An 18,565-nucleotide genomic window follows, 5' to 3' on the forward strand; every position below is an offset into this window, starting at 1 on the left:
GCCCCTATGGTATGGCGGGCGGTGGTCCAAGTATAAGAGTGGGGAAGCCTGGCAGATTGACTACATCACCCTTCCCCAAACCTGCCAAGGCAAGCAGTCCAAATATAACTATGGGGAGGCCTAGCAGTTTACACTGCCCCAGACATGCAAGGTAAGTGCTATTTATTCACAATGATAGGAGCCACCACAGGATGGCTGGAGACCTACCCTGTGCCTCACGCTACGGCTCCTAACACCATTCTAGGCCTTGAAAAGCAAGTTCTTTAGAGGCATGATACTCCTGAGAGGATTGAGTCAGACAATGGAACTCATTTCAAGAACAGCTTTATCAACACCTGGGCTAGGGAACATGGCAGTGAGTGGGTGTACCATATCATGCACCAGCTTCAGGGCAAGTGGAGAGGCACATTGACTATTAAAAACCACCCTGAACGCACTGGGTGGGCAAATCTTTCAAAAATTGGGAGCAGCATCTAGCAAAGGCCACCTGGTTAGTTAACACACGTGGCTCCACCAACAGAGCAGGCCCTGCCCCGTCTGAGTTCTTGCATACAGTCCACAGAAATAAAGTCCCAGTAGTACATGAAGTTTGTTATGGAAGACAGTTTGGATCAAATCTGCTTCAAGTACAGGCAAACAGACAAATCTGTGGATTGTCTCTGCTCAGGGACCAGAAAGATGGAGCCACAAAATGTGTACCTCAGGGACATCTGATTGTTGGATGAGAACCATGTGTAAATATCACTGTTTGCTGAATGTCAATGCCATTGTCTGTATATAGCTGTATACTGTGTATATATATATATACACATACATGCATGTACAAGGTATGTGTGTGCAGAGTTAGCATTTGTTTAGTTTTTTTAGTTTTGATAGTAAGTTGATGATATGGGGATAATCCGTGGACTGAGTGTCCTAGGGTGACTTTATAATGTTTGTATCCCCAACCATCTCTTCTGCTTGTGCTCTATATTGTGCTTTGTACCTTTAAGACTGGTTTTGGGAGTGAAGCGGGGAAAGACGAACCGCCAAGGTTGTTTTGAAAAAACTGCCTGACTCCTCCACATTCTTCTCCAGACTGAGTGATTGGCTGAGGCTCGGAAAGACTGCAGGACAGAGATCTTTTTGCTTTTAGTTAGTGTTGGGGGTTAGGTTTGGTTTTGGGTTTTTTCCCTATAGAACTTTTCCCCCCATAAGTTGCAAAGAGATTAAACACTAATGCTTAGAGGGTTCTTGACCCACACAAAAGAAGTGGCCAAGGGTGGGAGAAGATCAGGTAGGTTTGGGGGAGGGAAAGGCACAGCGCTCTGGGAGCTGGGTGTGCTTTTCTCATTCTCTTGGCATCGGAGAGGTCGGGCGGGCAGCTGTTTTACTACGTGAGGAGCCCACTGTTAACGGAGGGTCTGGTTCTGGGACTTTTACCACCATCCATCATCTGCTGGAGTGCCCAAGAATTCGGAGCTCCTTCGCCTGCCCCGCTGGAGCTGGGCCAGCCCTGTCTGGCTGTCACGACTTCTTCAGCACTGCTCACTTTGCTGGGACACCCCCTTTTTGCCTGCTGGGACACCCCCCTACCTGCCGGGAACCCTCGCTGTTCCATCCATCAGCCTGGGAGTGTCCCACCGTTCCAGCTCGGTGCTCTCAGGGTCCCAAGGGATCAGACTGCCTGGGGCTTGTGAGACAAAGCTCCTTGAGGTTCCTGGCTCTGTTTATTATTAATGCTGTAGTTGTTGTTGTTTGTTTGCCTTGTTATACTTACTAGTAAAGTACTGTTATTCCTTTTCCCATAGCTCTGACTGAAAATCCTCTTTAATCTTCTAATTGAAATAACTTAGAAGGAAGGGATTGGAATTCCCCATTCCTAGAGAGGCCCTGCCCCTCCCTGGCAGATACCAGTCTTTCAAACCAAGACAGAATTTGCTACCCAATGTGGGGCACAAGGGCATTGAGAGGAAAAAGGAATAACAGTTCTTAAGTGCCCACATTCTTGTGTACTGGATATCATGTAGTCTGGCTTACCCTGCTTCCGGTGGCATGTGGTGGTGACCGTATTTCTCCCATTTGCAGGCCTTTATCTAAACACGGGCCCTGTAACTAAGGCTACTGTGGCTGTCATCCAGTTTCCTATATGGATTAACAAGATGAGGAATTTGTGGATTTTTATCTTCCTCTGGAAGGCAGGCACATGGATTCAGGGCTATCATACACTAACTGTGTGTTTCTGGGGTTATTTTAACAATGGTACCTACTGTGAGGAAATGACACCAGGGGAAACCTTTTCCCAACCCTTCACCCAGCTCTTTGGGTCTACCCCACCAGTCTTTGAAGGGTTCAAATCTCTGAATGCTAATGATATCATACAGTGGCTGGTGTTGCTGGTATGCCTGTTCTGTTTAGCATTTAGAGATAAGGGGAGACTGACCTGGATAACAACCCTGATAACCACCCTAGGGAATAAGGATACTGCCCCACAGCCTGACCCTGCCCCACAGCCTGACCCTGTCCCACAGCTTGACCCTGCCCCACAGCCTGACCCCGCCCCACAGCCTGACCCCACCCCACAGCCTGACCCTGCCCCACAGCCTGCCTCAGGAATAAACCACCCAGATTGGGTGAAATAGATCCGTGAGATGGGCCAGATGCTGAGAGAGTACCTTGCTCCTGTACTAGCCTCATTAGCCCCAGCTGCTGGGAAACCCTCCCCCTGCCCCGACAAAGGAGAGTCTCATGGTGCAGCAGCAGAACCCACAGACGTTACAACCGTCCAGGTTCCTGCTGAACCACAGGGGCAGCCACAGCCAGCAGCAGTGGCCCCTGTGGAAACAAAGAAGTACAAAGTGAAATCAGAGCACCCAGGCAACAAGGATAACAAAGGAGGGCCCTCACAACCCGCAGGTGAGTCAGAGGTTGATATCATCATTGAGTCCCTGACATATGAAAGTCTCCGTAATCTGCAAAAAGATCTTGCATGACGGGGATATGAGGCTTATACAGCCTGGTTACTTCATGTCTGGGACCTTATCGGTACAGGCATGCAACTAGATAGTGGTGAGGCAAGGAATTTGGGACCCTTGACCCAGGACTCAGGTGGTATATTTTTTGGTATAAAATCACAAATATGAAATGAAGCTGAGAAAGTCAACAACGTTAAAAAACAAGCTTCTCCCACTGGCAATGTCTTCGAATTTCGTGAACCAAGGAAATAGGGAGACCTGGCAGCAGCAGCTTCACACACAGCAATGACACAGAACAGGACATATTATAACTTCTCGTTGCAATAAAGAACTTTTGTTTCAAGTTCTACTATAGCCACGATTAATATGGAGCAAAGAAGACAAAAACATACTAGTAACAATAATAACTATAATATTAATAGCAAAATAGAGACAATCGCAATAAGAAGAATTAATAATGGGAATGAAAAACCCTACCATACTTATACTAGGATGGCATGGCCTGGTTTTGGTAAGGGTGGGCTCTAGGAGTGCCTTCTGGGAGAGGCTGCTGGAAGCAGCAGCTCCGTTGTGTCCTGCAGAGGCCACGCCAGCCGGGTCCATGACGGACCGGCCGCAGGCTAAGGCTGGGCCAGTTAGAAATGGTGTTAACACCTTTGGGATAACAGATTTAAGGAAAAGAAAATTGCTTATCATGGAGTTATAACTGATCAGGGAAGAGCAGGGTAAGAACATGTGAGAGGAACAACTCTGCACACTCCCGGGGCAGGGCAGGAGGAGGGGCAGGAGCTGCTGCAGGTGCTGGAGCTGATTGCCCTGAGATTCTGTGCTGCAGTCCCTGGTGAGGCAGCTGGGCCCCTGCAGCCCATGGAGGGCACTGGAGTGCAGAGATGCACCTGCAGTGCCTGCAGGAGCCCCTGCCAGAGCAGGGGGATGCCTGAGTGGAGGCTGTGACCCCATGAGAAACCTGTGCTGGAACAGCGACCTGGCAGGGACCTGAAAACCCGTGGAGAGAGGAGCCCATGCTGTAACAGGGTCCTGGTAGCACTTGTGAATTCATGGTAGAGTGACCCCCCTTGCAGCAGTTTGTGAAGAACTGCTGTCCATGAGATGAACTCATGTTGGAGAAGTTCATGGAGCAGTGTTCCAAGGTGGGACCCCGGGAAGAGCAGGGGAATGACTCCTCTCCCTGAGAGGCAGGAGAAAATGTAATGAACTGACCTGAATCCCCATTCCCTGTCTCTCTGCACCCACTGGGGGACAAGATAGAGCTGGGAAGGAGGGAGGGATGGCCAGAAGGTGCTTTTAAAGTGTTATTTTACTTTCCACTATCCTGCTCTGATTTTGATAGCAATAAGTCCAACTGATTTCTAGAATTTCAAACCTGTTTTGCCCATGATGGGATATGGGACAGGCATCAGAGGGTCCCAGGCAGCTGGCAAAGAGGCAAGGCCTGTCCCCCTGGCCCAGCAGCAGCCCTGTGCCCTGCCCAAGGTGCTCCCACCATGGGCTGGGCCCCAGAGGCAGGGGGAGAGCCCAGTTCTGGGGGCGGCGTTTCTGCCCTGACCCCCGTCCAGCCCAGCCTCCCCCGTGTGTGCAGTGACCGCTGGCACGGGCTGCACTGGACACTGTGACCTGCTGGGGACATTGAGAGCTGCCCCACTGTCACACTGCCCTTGGCATCTCACAGGCACCAAACAAAACACAGCCATCCCAGCCCACTGTCATGTCCCATGCACCAGAGAGCATCACAGCCAGCCCTGCTCCTTGTGGTGTCACAGTCCCTAAGAGTGTATCAAGTGTGAGAAAAGCTTCTAAGAGCTCCACCATAACCAAACACCAACAGAGACACCACTGAAAGAAGCCCCGTGAGTGTCCCGAGTGTGGCAAGAGCTTTGTGTGCTGCTTCACCAGCTCCAGCCCCCATGGGAGGATTCGTGCTGGATGATCCCCAGTGATCCGTGGTGCCGGTGCTCCATGTTGGGAAGACACCTGGCTGGGGGCTCCCCATCCTCCTGTCTCCCCAAGGCCTGCATTTCTTTTCATTTCTTTTTGTGCTTTCAAAACACCCAAAACCAGGTGAAAATAAAGATGTTAAACTAAGTCATGGATGGGGATACGGGGGGATCCCCCAGGGAATGTGTGGCATGCTGGGTACAAGAGAGTTGAGGTTTCCTGGCAGGGACTTGGGGGTTGCTCAGGGCATTGAGGTCCCCAGGCCAAGCAGCTCCGAGTGCTGTGGGAGACCCTGGCGGAGGTTCTGGGGCAGCTGATCAAGGACCCCCTGCGCTGGACCTGTCCCCATGTCCCCCTGTCCCACTTCCTAGTGTCCACTGTCCAGGATCCCCCTCTCCCAGCTGTCGCTCCCCTTTGTCACCCCACTCCTGGTCCCATCATGTTCCCAAGCCAGTCCGGATCCCATTCCTATAATCATTCCCAGTCCCTGTCCTGTATTCTCTAGTTGCCATTCCTATGTTCCTAATTCCATATTCCCTGTCCTGATCCCATTCTTGTGTTCCTGCTCCCCTTGCCAGGCCTGCCCGTTCAGCCCCGCTGCTGTACTTGGCCAGCTGCAGAGAGCACAAGGCTTTGGCCATTCCTCAGAGGCCCCCAGCTGGCCAGAGCAGCCCCTCCTGCCAGCACCCGCTGTGCCTCAGAGCCCTCCCTCATGCTGGGGACATGGAGCGGACATGGGCCTGCAGGAGGCTCCTGTTCTTGAGACACGAGCAAGGCTGCAGCTCCGGCCTTTGGGCCCTGGGCCGGAGCAGCCCAGGAGAGGCCCAGCTGCAGAGCTCGCAGCCCCGGATGTGTTTCACTGCAACATTTTGGAACACTAATCGTCATCCCATATTCTCTCTGCTGTCGCTGTTTCCATCTTCCCTGTCTCGTTCCCATATTCTCATCCGCGTGTCTATTCCCATCCTCCTCTCCATTCCAGGTCCCCTCTCCCCTCACCAGACGCCGCCGCCATCGCTCCGGCGCCCCTGGGGCCCTCACCTGACCGGGGAAACCCCGCGCTGCTCGCGCCCACCAATCACAGCGCGCCATCGCTCCCGTATTTGCATAACCACGCCCTCTAGATTGGTACCGCCCCTCCCCGCCTGCAGCCGCCTCCGGGCGCTGTTTGCTCCCAGTTCCCTCCCAGTGCTCCCAGTAAGAGCGATACTGGGAAGAGAAGTGCTACGAATTCCTTTCCGCTGCTTTCAGGATCGCTCCCGGTGCTCCCAGTATCGCTCCCAGTGCCGCGCGGGGCGGGGCCGCTTTGGAACCACCGCAGGGCAGAGCGCGGCTGCTTTTAGGTGTCGGCACCGCCCGGGCCGTGCTGGGAGCGGAGGAGGAGCGGGAGGAAGAGGAGGGAGAGAGGAAGAAGACAAGCCAAGGCAGGAGGGGCCGGAAAAGGAGGAGCAGGAATAGGAGGGACAGAGGTGGAGTAGAAAGAGGAGGGGTGGGAGGAAGTTGTCCCTTCGGAGCCCGCCGGTGAGTGAGGAGGGGGAGCTCGTCGCAAAACCATCGGGGTGTCTCTGGGTGAGTTTTTTTCGGGCCAGGGAATGTTTGGATCTTGCAGGACCCCGAAACCGACCCGGAAATGGCCCTGGAGGTATCTTGGGGGGGGTCCTATGTGGCGATGGCCCAGTACCGGTGGGAAGCGGGGCGATATCGGGTTTGGGGATCGCCGGGAGAGCCGGGGCGGAACGCGGGAGCCGCGGAGCGGGGAGAGCGCAGAGGGGCGATCCCGGAGCTGGGGGACCCACGGCAGCGTGGAGGGGTGGGAGGAGACTGGACATAAGCGGGCTCCAGGCCCCCGAGGCTGAAAGGGGCGCTGACTTCTGCAGCTGCACTTGAGCATCAGGACCATCAAACCCAACACGCTCAGCCCTTGCTTTCCCTGCTAAACTAGGAATTCCCATTCCTAAACCTCGGCCCAATGGATGAGGACGCTGAGAGGAAGATGATCTGGGAGCCCCGGGCAGGTGAGGAGGAAGTCAGTGCCCCTTTGCCCCTCTCTCCTGCTCCATCTCCCAGCCCAGCCTGGCCCCTGGATGCAGGACAACCCTGCTGCCGACACCGTCCTGCCGGGGATGCATTGGGGGGGATCTCCTTCCCCTTCCCTGTGTCACGGAGGCAAATCCCATCCTGTTCTTGTCCTTCCTCCCCTAGACAAGGAGCTGAGGATGGAGACCAGGGAGGACAAATCCCCATGGCAGAACCTCATGGAAGAGGCCGTTTTGAGCGGCTCCGCAGCGCAGGAATCCAACGGGGAGGAAAAGCCCCAGAGATCTCACATTAGGATGGGCTGCAAACACAAATCACAGGGATCTGAGGAAGAAAGATCCACCCTGGGCCAGGAAGATGACCAGAACTCAGAGCTGGGGGTTCCTGAGCAGCTTCGTGATGGAGACAAGCCCCACAAGTGCTCAAAATGTGAGAAGAGCTTCAGGTGGAGATCCTCCCTTATCCGACACTCAAGAATCCACAGAGAGAAATGGCTCTATGAGTGTGGGCAGTGTGGAAAGAGCTTCAGTTCGAGCTCCAGCCTGATCCACCACCAGAGGAACCACACCAGGGAGAGACCTTATGAGTGTGATCAATGCAAGAAGAGGTTTCCCACCAGCTCCCGTCTCCTCGTGCACCAGCGGATTCACACGGATGAGAGACCCTTCCGCTGCCCCGACTGCGGGATGTGTTTCAAGCACAACTCATCCCTCATCAACCACCGGCGCATCCACACTGGGGAGAGGCCCTATGAGTGTCCCGAGTGTGGGATGAGCTTCTCACAGAGCTCCACTCTGATTTCCCACCGGAGGAGCCACACGGGGGAACGGCCCTACGAGTGTGGGGAGTGTGGGAAGAGTTTTGGCCGGAGCTCCACCCTGATTGCCCACCAGAGGAGCCACACCAGGGAGGGGCTCTACGAGTGTGGTCAGTGTAGGAAGCGCTTCAGCTGGAGCTACCACCTGATCCGCCACCAGCTGATCCACACTGGGGAGAGGCTCTACCACTGCGATGAATGCAAGAGGAGTTTTCAGACCAGCTCCTGTCTCCTCAGGCACCAGCGGATTCACACGGATGAGAGGCCCTTCCGCTGCCCTGACTGCGGGAAGGGCTTTAGGGAGAAGTCTGCCCTCATCAACCACCAGCGCATCCACACCGGGGAGAGACCCTTCAAGTGTTCCGAGTGTGGCAAGAGCTTCACCCACAGCTCTACCTTGACTCAACACCTACGCAGGCACAACTAAGGGATGCCCTATGAGTGCCCTGAGTGCAGAAAGAGCTTCATGCACTGCTCCAGCTCCATCCTCCATGGAAGGATCCACACTGGATGAACCCCAATGACCCCGGTAGCAGAGTCCCAGTGATCCGTGGTGCCGGTGATCCGTGTTGGGAGGACACCTGGCTGAGGGCTCCACATCCTCCTGGCTCCCCATGGCCTGCATTTTCTTTTCATTTCTCTTCGTCCTTTCAAAACATCCAAAACTGGGGTAGAAATAAAGATTTTGAACTAAGACAAGGATGGGGACATGGGGGGATCTTCCAGGGGATATGGGGGATGCTGGATGCCAGGGAGTTGAAGGTTCCTGGCAGGGACTGGGGGTTGCTCAGGCCTTTGGGCTCCCCAGGCCGAGTGGCTCCAGCTGCTCTGGGAGACCCTGGCACAGGTTCCGGGGCAGCTGATCAAGGACCCCCTGCCCTGGAACTGTCCTCATGTCCCCCCGTCCCGGTTCCCAGTGTCTCCTGTCCAGGTTCCCCCTCTCCCCGCTGTTACTTGCATTGCCCCCTGCTCTTTCCCGTGTCACCCCACTCCTGGTCTCATCCTGCTCCCATCCCAGTCTGGATCCCATTCCTGGTCTCATTCCCTGTAGCTGTCCTGTATTCTCTGGCTGGCTACCATTCCCATATTCCCAGTCACGATTCCCTGCCGCGTTCTCATACTCCTGGTCCTGCTGCAAGTCCTGCAATTCCATTTTTTCATTCCCTGTCCCATTCCCATATTCCTGATCCCAGTCCCGTTGCTGTGTTCCCATTTCTGATTCCTGTCACACCTTCCTAATCCCTATCACATATTCTCTCTCCAATTGCTGTTTCCATGTTCCCTGTCTCGTTGCCATATTCCCATCCCTGGTCTCATTTCTGGACCCTCTCCCATAATCCCAGTCACTGTCTCCATTCCCCATCCCATTCCTGCTCCCAGTCCCATATTCCCTGTCCCGTTCTTGGTCCCTGTCCCCATTCCAACTATCATTCCCAGTCCCTGTCTCATATTTCCAGTCCTATTCCCAGTCCCCATCCCCATTACCAATTCTTGTCCCCATCCCTGGTGCCATTCCCCGTGCCACTCCTGGTCCCAGTCCCGTATTCCCCGTTGGATTCCCAGTCCCTGTCTCGTATTCCCTGTCCCTTTCCCAGTCCCAGTCTGGTATTTTAGGTCCCCTTCTTGGTCCCTGTCCCCATTCCCATTATCATTCTGAATTGCTGTCTTATTTCCATTCTTATATTCCCAGTCTCTGTCCCCATTCCCAGTCACTATCCAGTGCCATTCCTGGTCCCATTCCCAGTTCCATTCTGGTATAGCTGGCCCAATTCTTAGTACCTGTCCCCATTCCTAGTATTATTCCCAGTCCCTGTCTCTTATTTCCAGTCCCATTCCCGGTCCCATTCCCATATTCCATGACCCTGTCCCCACTCCCAGACTCAGTCCCATATTCCCGGTCCCTGTCCCCATTCCTAGACACATTCCCCATCCCAGTCCCGTATTCTGAGTCCCTGTCCCAATTCTCTTTCCCAGTCCCATATTCCTGGTTCCATTCATGGTCCCTGCCCTCATTCCCAGTATCATTCTCACTACTTGTCTTGTATTTCCAGCCCATTTCTGATCCCTGTCCTGATTTCCGGTCCCTGTCCCCATTTCTGGTCCGTGTCCCCTTTCCCAGTCCCTGTCCCCATTCCCAAACCCTTTCCCTATTTCCTGTCCCATTCCCAGTCCCTGTCCCCATTCCCAAACCCTTTCCCTATTCCCTGTCCCATTCCCGGTCCTTGTCCCGAATTCCCAGTGCTGTACCCCAGGGCCACCTCTGACATGGGGCCCTGAGGGCTCCACATCTCGGGCTGGCGGTGGCACACGAACCGTTCAGCCCCGCTGCTGTCCTTGGCCAACTGCAGAGAGCACAAGGCTTTGGCCATTCCTCAGAGGCCCCCAGCTGCCAGAGCAGCCCCTCCTGCCAGCACCCGCTGTGCCTCATGTTGAGAATGGGCCAGGAGACCAGCTCCAGAGTGATTTCAGCCTTTGTTAAAAGAACAGCCTGGGAAGAGGAGGCCCAGCGCACCATGCTGCTGCTCCAGTGGCGACTCGGAGGAGGAGGCAATCAGCTCCATCTCTGTATGGCGGATCTCGGTCTTCTCGCCTCACAAGAGTCTCCAGGAAGACACTTGCTGGCTCTTGGTCCAGGGGTGTCATGCTGATCAAGTGCAGTTCAGGTCATGGCAACAAGGTGAAAAGCTTTGGTTGGTGGTCTGACGTTCTTTACTGTTTTCTTCATCTAAAGGTGTTGTTTAGATCTTTATTGGTACTAGGGCTCATTGGTTTTAGAGGTTTTTGTCTGCTAATTTAGCTTCTGCCAGATACTAGGCCTTATGGGAGTCTTACGTTTGCATCTGCCATCATGGGTACAAAGGGAGCAGCAGGGCGATACTCGATGGTGAGGCAGGATACGAGCTAGGAACTAATTAACTTACATAACTTATGAGACATTTACAGAACATTCTGACAAACAACTGTGTAACTTAACATTGAAATGGGTAATTAACCTTTAGAAACTTTATTTTTTACAATTCCCCCCTCTAATTCTTTGATCGGGCTCCAGCCTTACATCAATTTGCAGTTTCTGACTCTCGGAAATAGTGTTTTCTCAATTTTTGGTACCGATCATAAACCTTTTTGGCGTTTTTGTGTTCTTGTTCTTGGCTCTCTACCTTCATAATGCTAGTTTGTCTCTGATTGGTCATTTCTGGGATTTGTATACGTGCTTGGATTGTGGAAGTTACTACTCGAACCAGGCAAGGGAGTAGGCAGGGTAGAAACAGTAAACTTGTTAATGCACAAGCTATAATAAAAGCCGCTTTTTTCCACCAACTAGTATCTACTAGGGGAGTCCACTCTTGGGTATTGACATATGTTATCTTGCATATCTCTTTGGAGATGTTTTTGATCAGTTCGCTTTTGTCATTGATCTCTAAGCAGCACTCTGAGGAAACAAATTTGCCACATATTCCTCCTTCATCAGCTAGTAAATAATCTACAGCAAGCCGAATTTGAGAGATTGCTGCTCTGGTCTGGGTTAATTGGTTACTCATGTCGTCAAGGGTGAGGGTTGTTTTGGTGGAAAAAATTTCTAGTACTGCTTGGAGTCGGATAATTCTATTGAGCATATAAATCGGGGTGCAGTATCCCTAAGACCCATCTTGGCCCAAGTGACTGGCCCATAAGTTTTCATTCTTTTTTCTGGGGTCCAGATTTTGCCTTTCTATTTTTGGGTACTCCCCATGTCAATTATATTTCTTCTCTTTCGGTTGGTTTTTCTTAAATCATCGTGTAGTGGAACTCCCAGATTTGACCCTGATTCTTTTGGGAGTAGGAAGAAGGCGGGTTTAATGATTGCTATGGTGCAACTCCCTGCCCCATCTCCTGGGAGTTTGGTGTATGCTGTGCTTCTACAAATCCAAAACAAATTGGGGCTTCCCAAAATGCATCTTTTATTTCTGAGGGATATTCCCAGTATTTGGACAATTTTCTTATTCCCCAGAAGGGGTTTATCCCTTTTTCGGCGCATTCATGCAGCCTGTACCCCTCGTGGTAAATGCACCCTTTTTCGTTCTTCTCAATGGACCAGTATCGATTTGGCTCTCGGGGAATCCACCTAGTGCTTAAATCTTTTGTTGTATTTTTTACAGGCCATTTTTCCTACTAGGGTCTTAGACCTTTTCCCTCATAATACATTCTTCACCAATACCTTTGACCTTAAGTCCCATTCCTCCTTCCTTCTTTGCCCTGTGATTTGAGGTTCTTGTTCGACTTGTTTCCATTTCAATCTCTCTAGTGGTCTCAGACTAATCCCAACCCAAGGTTAAATTTCTGTCATTTGGGTATTTCCCCAAACCCAACAGTTGGTTAAATTTAACTCCTTACTGATCCTCTCAACTAAATCTATGAATAAATTTTTCCCCAGGGGTATTTCTAAGTCTTCTTTTTTTAAAAATTTGGTTACCACTGTTAGTTTTTCTTCTACTAGGTCTGTTAATCGTTCTTGGTTGGCTTCATGTTTGCAGCAGAACTAGGCATCTCTTACAGGGCATTCCCCAAGCAAACACTGCTTAAACGAGGCTGTATTTCTTGCAATCCAATAAACTTTCCCATCTTCTTGACAGGTGGCTAACTGGGAGTGATTAAAACAGCTGTGGTTTATGTTGCTATGGACTCTTATTAAAGACCCGAGATTTTCCCCATCATCGAGAGGGTGATAGCACTCAGTACATGCTGTTTCTCTACTCTCTAGGGTGCTACCCACGAGCAGGGCTAACACCAGCCCTCCCAAGAGTCCGGTATGAGCCATTTCTGGTGTGGCGGACTTCACTTGCTCTCCCGGTCTTGCCTCCTGGGACTGGGGAATTCTCGGGGAGGGGGGGGTGGGTAACAGAGATTTTTCTTTATCCTCACTTCTTTATTAATTTAGTGGTCCTTAGGAAATGCTCTGTAGCAGATTTAGTCCACATCAAAGTTGGGGTCTTTAGAAGAGGTATTTTAATTCTTAAGAACAGTACAACTTTCGTTAACAATAAGGACTTTGACAAACTTGAAAACTCCGGAAATATTTATCAAACTATTATAAACTGACAACAATAATTATAAATATCAAACCACAAAAATTACTAGAACCCTTTAACTGGTATATCAATCTTTAACATATTCTAAAACCAGTTTGTCGGTCTGTGGTGATCTTTAGCTGATATTTGGCTTTCTCTTAAGAGTCACTTTAAGGTTTCCCAAGCCTTGAACTGTGACCCACTTGGGATGATCTGTAGGTGGTACTGCTGGGTCTAATCTGTTGTCAGGGGGTGACACTGGTCCTTTTACTCAGGTGATATGGATCCAGCCTTCTTCTTGCGTTCGCACTGTGGTGTGTGTGGTAACACCTGGAAGGGGCCTTCAAATTTGGGGGTGAATGGGGAGTTATTCCTTTTGATCAGTACCCAATCCCCAGGGCTAATCTGGTGCACCTTTGTGGTCAAGGGGAGAGGTCTGGGGGAGATATCCCTTATTCCTAAGACTCTCTAGTGTTTTCCCAATGGTTTCTAAGTATTTCCGGCTTGGTGTCTCCCCTTCTAAATAATCCCCTGAGCTGTGTGGAGTTCTTAGGAAAGAGAGGCCAAACATCATTTCATAGGGGGAGACCCCTACGTCTGACTGAGGTCTCGTTCTGATTCCTAGGAGGGCGAGGGGTAATCACCTGAGCCAGTTCATTTGAGTTTCAGCAATTAGTTTTGTTAGCACATTTTTGAGGGTTTTATTCATCCTTTCCACCCTTCCAGAGCTCTGGGGATGCCATGGGGTGTGCAGCCTCCATTTCATCCCCAGGGCCTCAATGACTTTGTGTAAAGCTTGGGCAACAAAGCGTAGTCCTCTGCCTGAGCCGATGTTATTGATTAGCCCGTACCAGGGAATGATATGTTCTAAAATTATTTTTGCGACCACTTCTGCTGTTTCTTTCTTGGTTGGGAAGGCTTCTACGCAGTGGGTGAGGTGATCTACTACTACTAGCAAATGTTTATATCCTTGCATAGGGGGCATCTCAGTGAAATCTATTTGGACGTTTTGGAATGGTCTCAGGGCTAGCTCCCTTCCCCCAGGTGCGATCTTTCTCATTACCTTTTGGTCTACCTTTTGACAGATTATGCATCCTCTAGTTACTGCTTTTGCCAAATCATATGCCCCAATAGACAGGTTTTCCCTTAGAAAGTGGTTTCATAATCCTTGCATTCCCCAATGGGTTAATTTGTGTATTTCTGTTAGCATTCTTGGGGCTAGAGCCTTATTTAAAAACTTGCTCCCATCAGGTGTCAGCCACTCCCCTTGCTCCCCATGACGTAGTCCTAATTCCTTTATTGCTTTTAATCCTTTCTCACTGAATAATGGCTCTTCTTTTCACTCCTTTTCACCTGGTGTTCTATCTAGCTTAAGGATTCTCATTGGCTCCCCCAAATCTAGAGCTGCTTCTTCAGCTATCTGATCAGCCAGTTGATTTCCTCTCACTTCAAAGGTATCCGCTTTCTGATGTCCTCTTATATGCACCACCGCTATTTCTGCTGGTTTAGGCAGGGATTCTAATACTAACCTTATTAATTCCTCATGCACTAGGTTCTTTCCCATTGAATTTAAGCATGCACGCTCTGCCCAGAATTTTCCAAAGGTGTGGACAAACCCTAATGCATATCGCAAATCAGTACAGATGGTCCCTTGATCTCCTTCTAGTGGATCTAATCCCCTTTTCAATGCATAGACCTCACAGCACTGGGCTGACCAGTTGGAAGGCAATTTCCCTTTTTTCTACAATTTCCATGGTTTTCCCCTCTGTTACAGCAATTACAGCATATCCTGAAGTTCTTTTCCCTTCTACTACTCTCGAGGCCCCATCAATGAATAATATTTTTCCATGAGGCAGGGGTACATCTTCCAGGTCTTCTCTTACTTTAGTTTGTAAGTTTACAAGTTCAAGACAGTCATGTTCCAACTTGGGTAAAGGTTCTCAGGAGAGAAACTGTGCTGGATTTAAACTTTTAGAGGTGATTACTTCTAAGTCATCCGTATTCATTAAGATGATTTCATACTTTAATATTCTAGAGTCTGTCAGCCATTGCGGGGCTCTTTGGCTTAGGACTATTTTAAGATCGTGCGGTGTATGGACTTTAACATTTCTCTGCGGGGTAATTTCTGGGTCTTTTCTATTAGGACAGCTGCAGCAGCAGTTGCTTGGAGACAGGTTGGCCACCCTCTAGCCACTGGGTCTAAGACCTTTGAAAGGTAGGCTACTGGCTTTCTGCACCCTCCCCACTCCTGGGTTAACGCCCCATATGCAATTCCCCCTTCTGTGTTTATAAACAAGTCAAACCCTTTCCTGAGGTCAGGCAGACTCAGGAAAGGTGCTGAGGATAGATATCGTTTAAATCTTGTGGCTGTTCTTCATCCTTAGCTGTCCATCTCACAGGTTCAAGATCTACTAATTTATCATAGAGAAACTTGACACTTTGGGTATACCGATCTAGCCACAGTTTGCAATACCCAAATAGGCCTGAGTTTTCTTATCTCTCTTTTGGTTTGGGGGGCTGCTATAGATAAGATGCCTGAGATTCTTTCAGGGCTTAACTTCTTATATCCTCCTCCAGTTATGTGGCCTAGATAGGTAACCTCTGATTCTACAAATGGTAACTTGTCTCGCATACTCTTAGGCCTTTCTTTTATCCCTAAGAAATTCAGAAGTGGACTGCTGGTCCCCCTGACCTCACTCTGTTCCTCACCAGGTATCAAAAGGTCGTCTACATACGCTAGAATTTGCACTTTACTCTCAGGGGTAAACTGTTCCAATAATTCCTCTAATGCCTGCCTGAAGAGGTTTGGGGACTCTGTAAACCCTTGGGATAGGCATGTCCACCTTAGCTGTTGTTTCCTTCTCCTGTCAGGGTTACTCCCATTCAAATGCAAACCAGTCTCGGCATTCTTTTGCTAAAGGCCATGCCCAAAATGCATCTTTTAGGTCAATGATTGTTAAACCAGGTGTGTTCTCTTGGGATTCCGCTTAAGAGAGTGTAGGGTTTGGACACCACAGGGTGCCTGGTGATGGTGCTTTTCTTTATTTCCCTTAGCTCCTGAACTAATCTGTATTTGCCTTCTGCCTTCTTGACTGCCAGTATGGGGGTGTTATGGGGAGACATGCATGGTTCTAAAATACCTTCTGTTAATAGATGTTCAATTACGGGTACTAATCCTTCCCTACCTTCTGGGGATATTGGATATTGCTTAACCTGGATGGGAGGGGTATCTTTTTGAATTTCTGCCTGTATTGGTGGAATGTCTAGATAAACACATCTTCCTTCTTCTGCCCACACTTCTGGATTTATCTCTTCTATGTCCCCTTGAGTTAGCCTCATAATTGGGGCTATCATCTTCCCATCTCTCGGCATGATTCCCACCCCACCCCTAGACCTGTAGGTCTCTTCCTAATAGGTTACTTTCTAAATTGAGTAGATAGATAAAGTCAGCAAAGCATTGTCTTCAGTTCCCTCTTATTTCGACATTCGCAACTATTGAGGCTTTGAATGGTTTTCCTTTTGCTCCTAACACTTGGCAGACCTTTCTCCCAATGGTGACTCCTGCTGAGAGTTTTCTTATGCTAGATCAATCTGCTCCTGTATCGACTAGAAACTCAAATTCTTCATTTTGGGGACCCACTTCAAAATTTACCAGGGGCTCCTCTTGATCACTCACTGGGTCCCCTAGTGTGTAAAGCCCCTGACACCCCTAATCATCACCCCTTAAAATCTTCTCTAGGGTCTCCTGTTCTTGAGCAATCACTTCATCAAACAAAAGTTTTTTACGAGTTCTCAGATGTCCTACCTCTCCCCAGTAGTAACACTTTCTGTTGTCTAGTGGTATTCCAGGTTTCCTGGTATTATTACTGTCTTTATTGGCCCTGGGTGACCCAGATCTACCCTTATGTTCTCTGACTGGGAGCCTTGGTGTTGGGGGTGAGGTTTGGGGGTTTTTTTTCCCATAGAATTCCCCCCCCTTCCCCCATGAGTTGCTAAGAGACTGATGCTTAGACAGTGCTTGACCCACACAAAAGAAGTGGCCAAGGGTGGGAGAAGATCACTTAAGTTTGGGGGAGGGAAAAGCACAGTGCTCCGGGAGCTGAGTGTGCTTTTTGCTGCTCTCGGCATTGGGCATCGGAGAGACATGGTCAGGCTGCTGTTTGCTGTGTGAAGAGTCCACTGTTACCAGAGGGTCCGGTCCCAGGAATTCTACCACCATCCATCATCTGCTGGAGTGCCCAGGAATTTGGAGCCCCTTCGCCTGCCCCGCTGGAGCTGGGCCGGCCGCGTCCAGCCACCACGGCTTCTTCAGCACTGCTCACTTTGCCGGGCCACCCCCTTTCTGCCTGCCGGGACACACGCCCCTTTTGCCTGCAGGTGACAACCTGCCATTTCCAGCCATCAGCCCCGGAGTGTCCCACCGTTCCAGCCTGGTGCTCTTGGGGAGGGGCCCAAGAGATCAGACTGCCCCAGGCTTGTGAAACAAAGCCCCTCGAGGTACTTGGTTCTGATTATTATTACTGTAGTTGTTGTTGTTTTGTTTGTCCTGTTAAATTTACTAGTAAAGAACCATTATTTCTTTCCCCATATCTGCCTGAAAAAACTCCTTTAATTTTCTAAATTGTAATAACTTGAGAGGAGGGATTGGAATTCCCCATTCCTAGAGAGGCCCTGCCCCTCCCTGGCAGATACCAGTCTTTCAAACCAAGACAGAATTTGCTACCCAATGTGGGGCACGAGGGAATTTAGAGGAAAAAGGAATAACAGTTCTTAAGTGCCCACATTCTTGTGCACTGGATATCATGATCTGGTTTACCCTGGTGCCGGTGGCATGTGGTGGTGACCGTATTTCTCCCATTTGCAGGACTTTATCTAAACACGGGCCCTGTAACTAAGGCTACTGTGGCTGTCATCCAGTTTGCTATATGGGTTAACAAGATGAGGAATTTGTGTATTTTTAACTTCCTCTGGAAGGCAGGCACATGGATTCAGGGCTATCATACACTAACTGTGTGGGTTTGAGGTTATTTTAACAATGGTACCTACTGTGAGGAAATGACACCAGGGGAAACCTTTTCCCAACCCTTCACCCAGTTCTTTGGGTCTACCCCACCAGTCTTTGAAAGGTTCAAATCTCTGAATACTAATGATATCATACAGTGGCTGGTGTTGCTGGTATGCCTGTTCTGTTTAGCATTTAGAGATAAGGGGAGACTGACCTGGATAACCACCCTGATACTTACCCTAGGGGATAAGGATACAGCCCCACAGCCTGACCCCGCCCCACAGCCTGACCCTGCCCCACAGCCTGACCCTGCCCCACAGCCTGCCTCAGGAATAAACCACCCAGATTGGGTGAAGGAGATCCGTGAGATGGGCCAGATGCTGAGGGAGTACATTTCCCCTGTAGTAGCCTCATTAGCCCCAGCTGCTGGGAAACCCTCCCCCTGCCCCAACAAAGCAGAGTCTGATGGTGCAGCAGCGGAACCCACAGACGTTACAACCGTCCAGGTTCCAGCTGAACCACAGGGGCAGCCACAGCCAGCAGCAGTGGCCCCTATGGAAACAAAGAAGTATAAGGTGAAATCAGAGCACCCAGGCCACAAGGGTAAGAAAGGAGGGCCCTCAGATCCCACAGGTGAGTCAGAGGTTGAGATCATCACTGAGTGCCTGACATATGAAAGTCTCCGTAATCTGCAAAAAGATCTTGAATGACGGGGACATGAGGCTTATACAGCCTGGTTACTTCAGGTCTG

The 18,565-nt window shown here is 50.3% G+C and overlaps 1 protein-coding gene across 1 annotated transcript in view; it reads left to right on the plus strand.

Annotated features, from left to right (window-relative positions):
- Positions 1-17,538, plus strand: part of LOC120764593 (zinc finger protein 91-like) — a 35,466-nt gene extending 17,928 nt beyond the window's left edge. The window contains 3 exon segments of the mRNA XM_058423835.1: positions 6,411-6,479; positions 6,853-6,925; positions 7,113-17,538. Coding sequence (XP_058279818.1) covers positions 6,411-6,479; positions 6,853-6,925; positions 7,113-8,278 — 1,308 coding nt within the window. The 3' untranslated portion in view covers positions 8,279-17,538.
- The last annotated feature ends 1,027 nt before the right edge of the window (positions 17,539-18,565 follow it).

This window comes from Hirundo rustica, chromosome 32, assembly GCF_015227805.2.
Source record: "Hirundo rustica isolate bHirRus1 chromosome 32, bHirRus1.pri.v3, whole genome shotgun sequence".
In the NCBI taxonomy this organism is placed as follows: domain Eukaryota; kingdom Metazoa; phylum Chordata; class Aves; order Passeriformes; family Hirundinidae; genus Hirundo; species Hirundo rustica.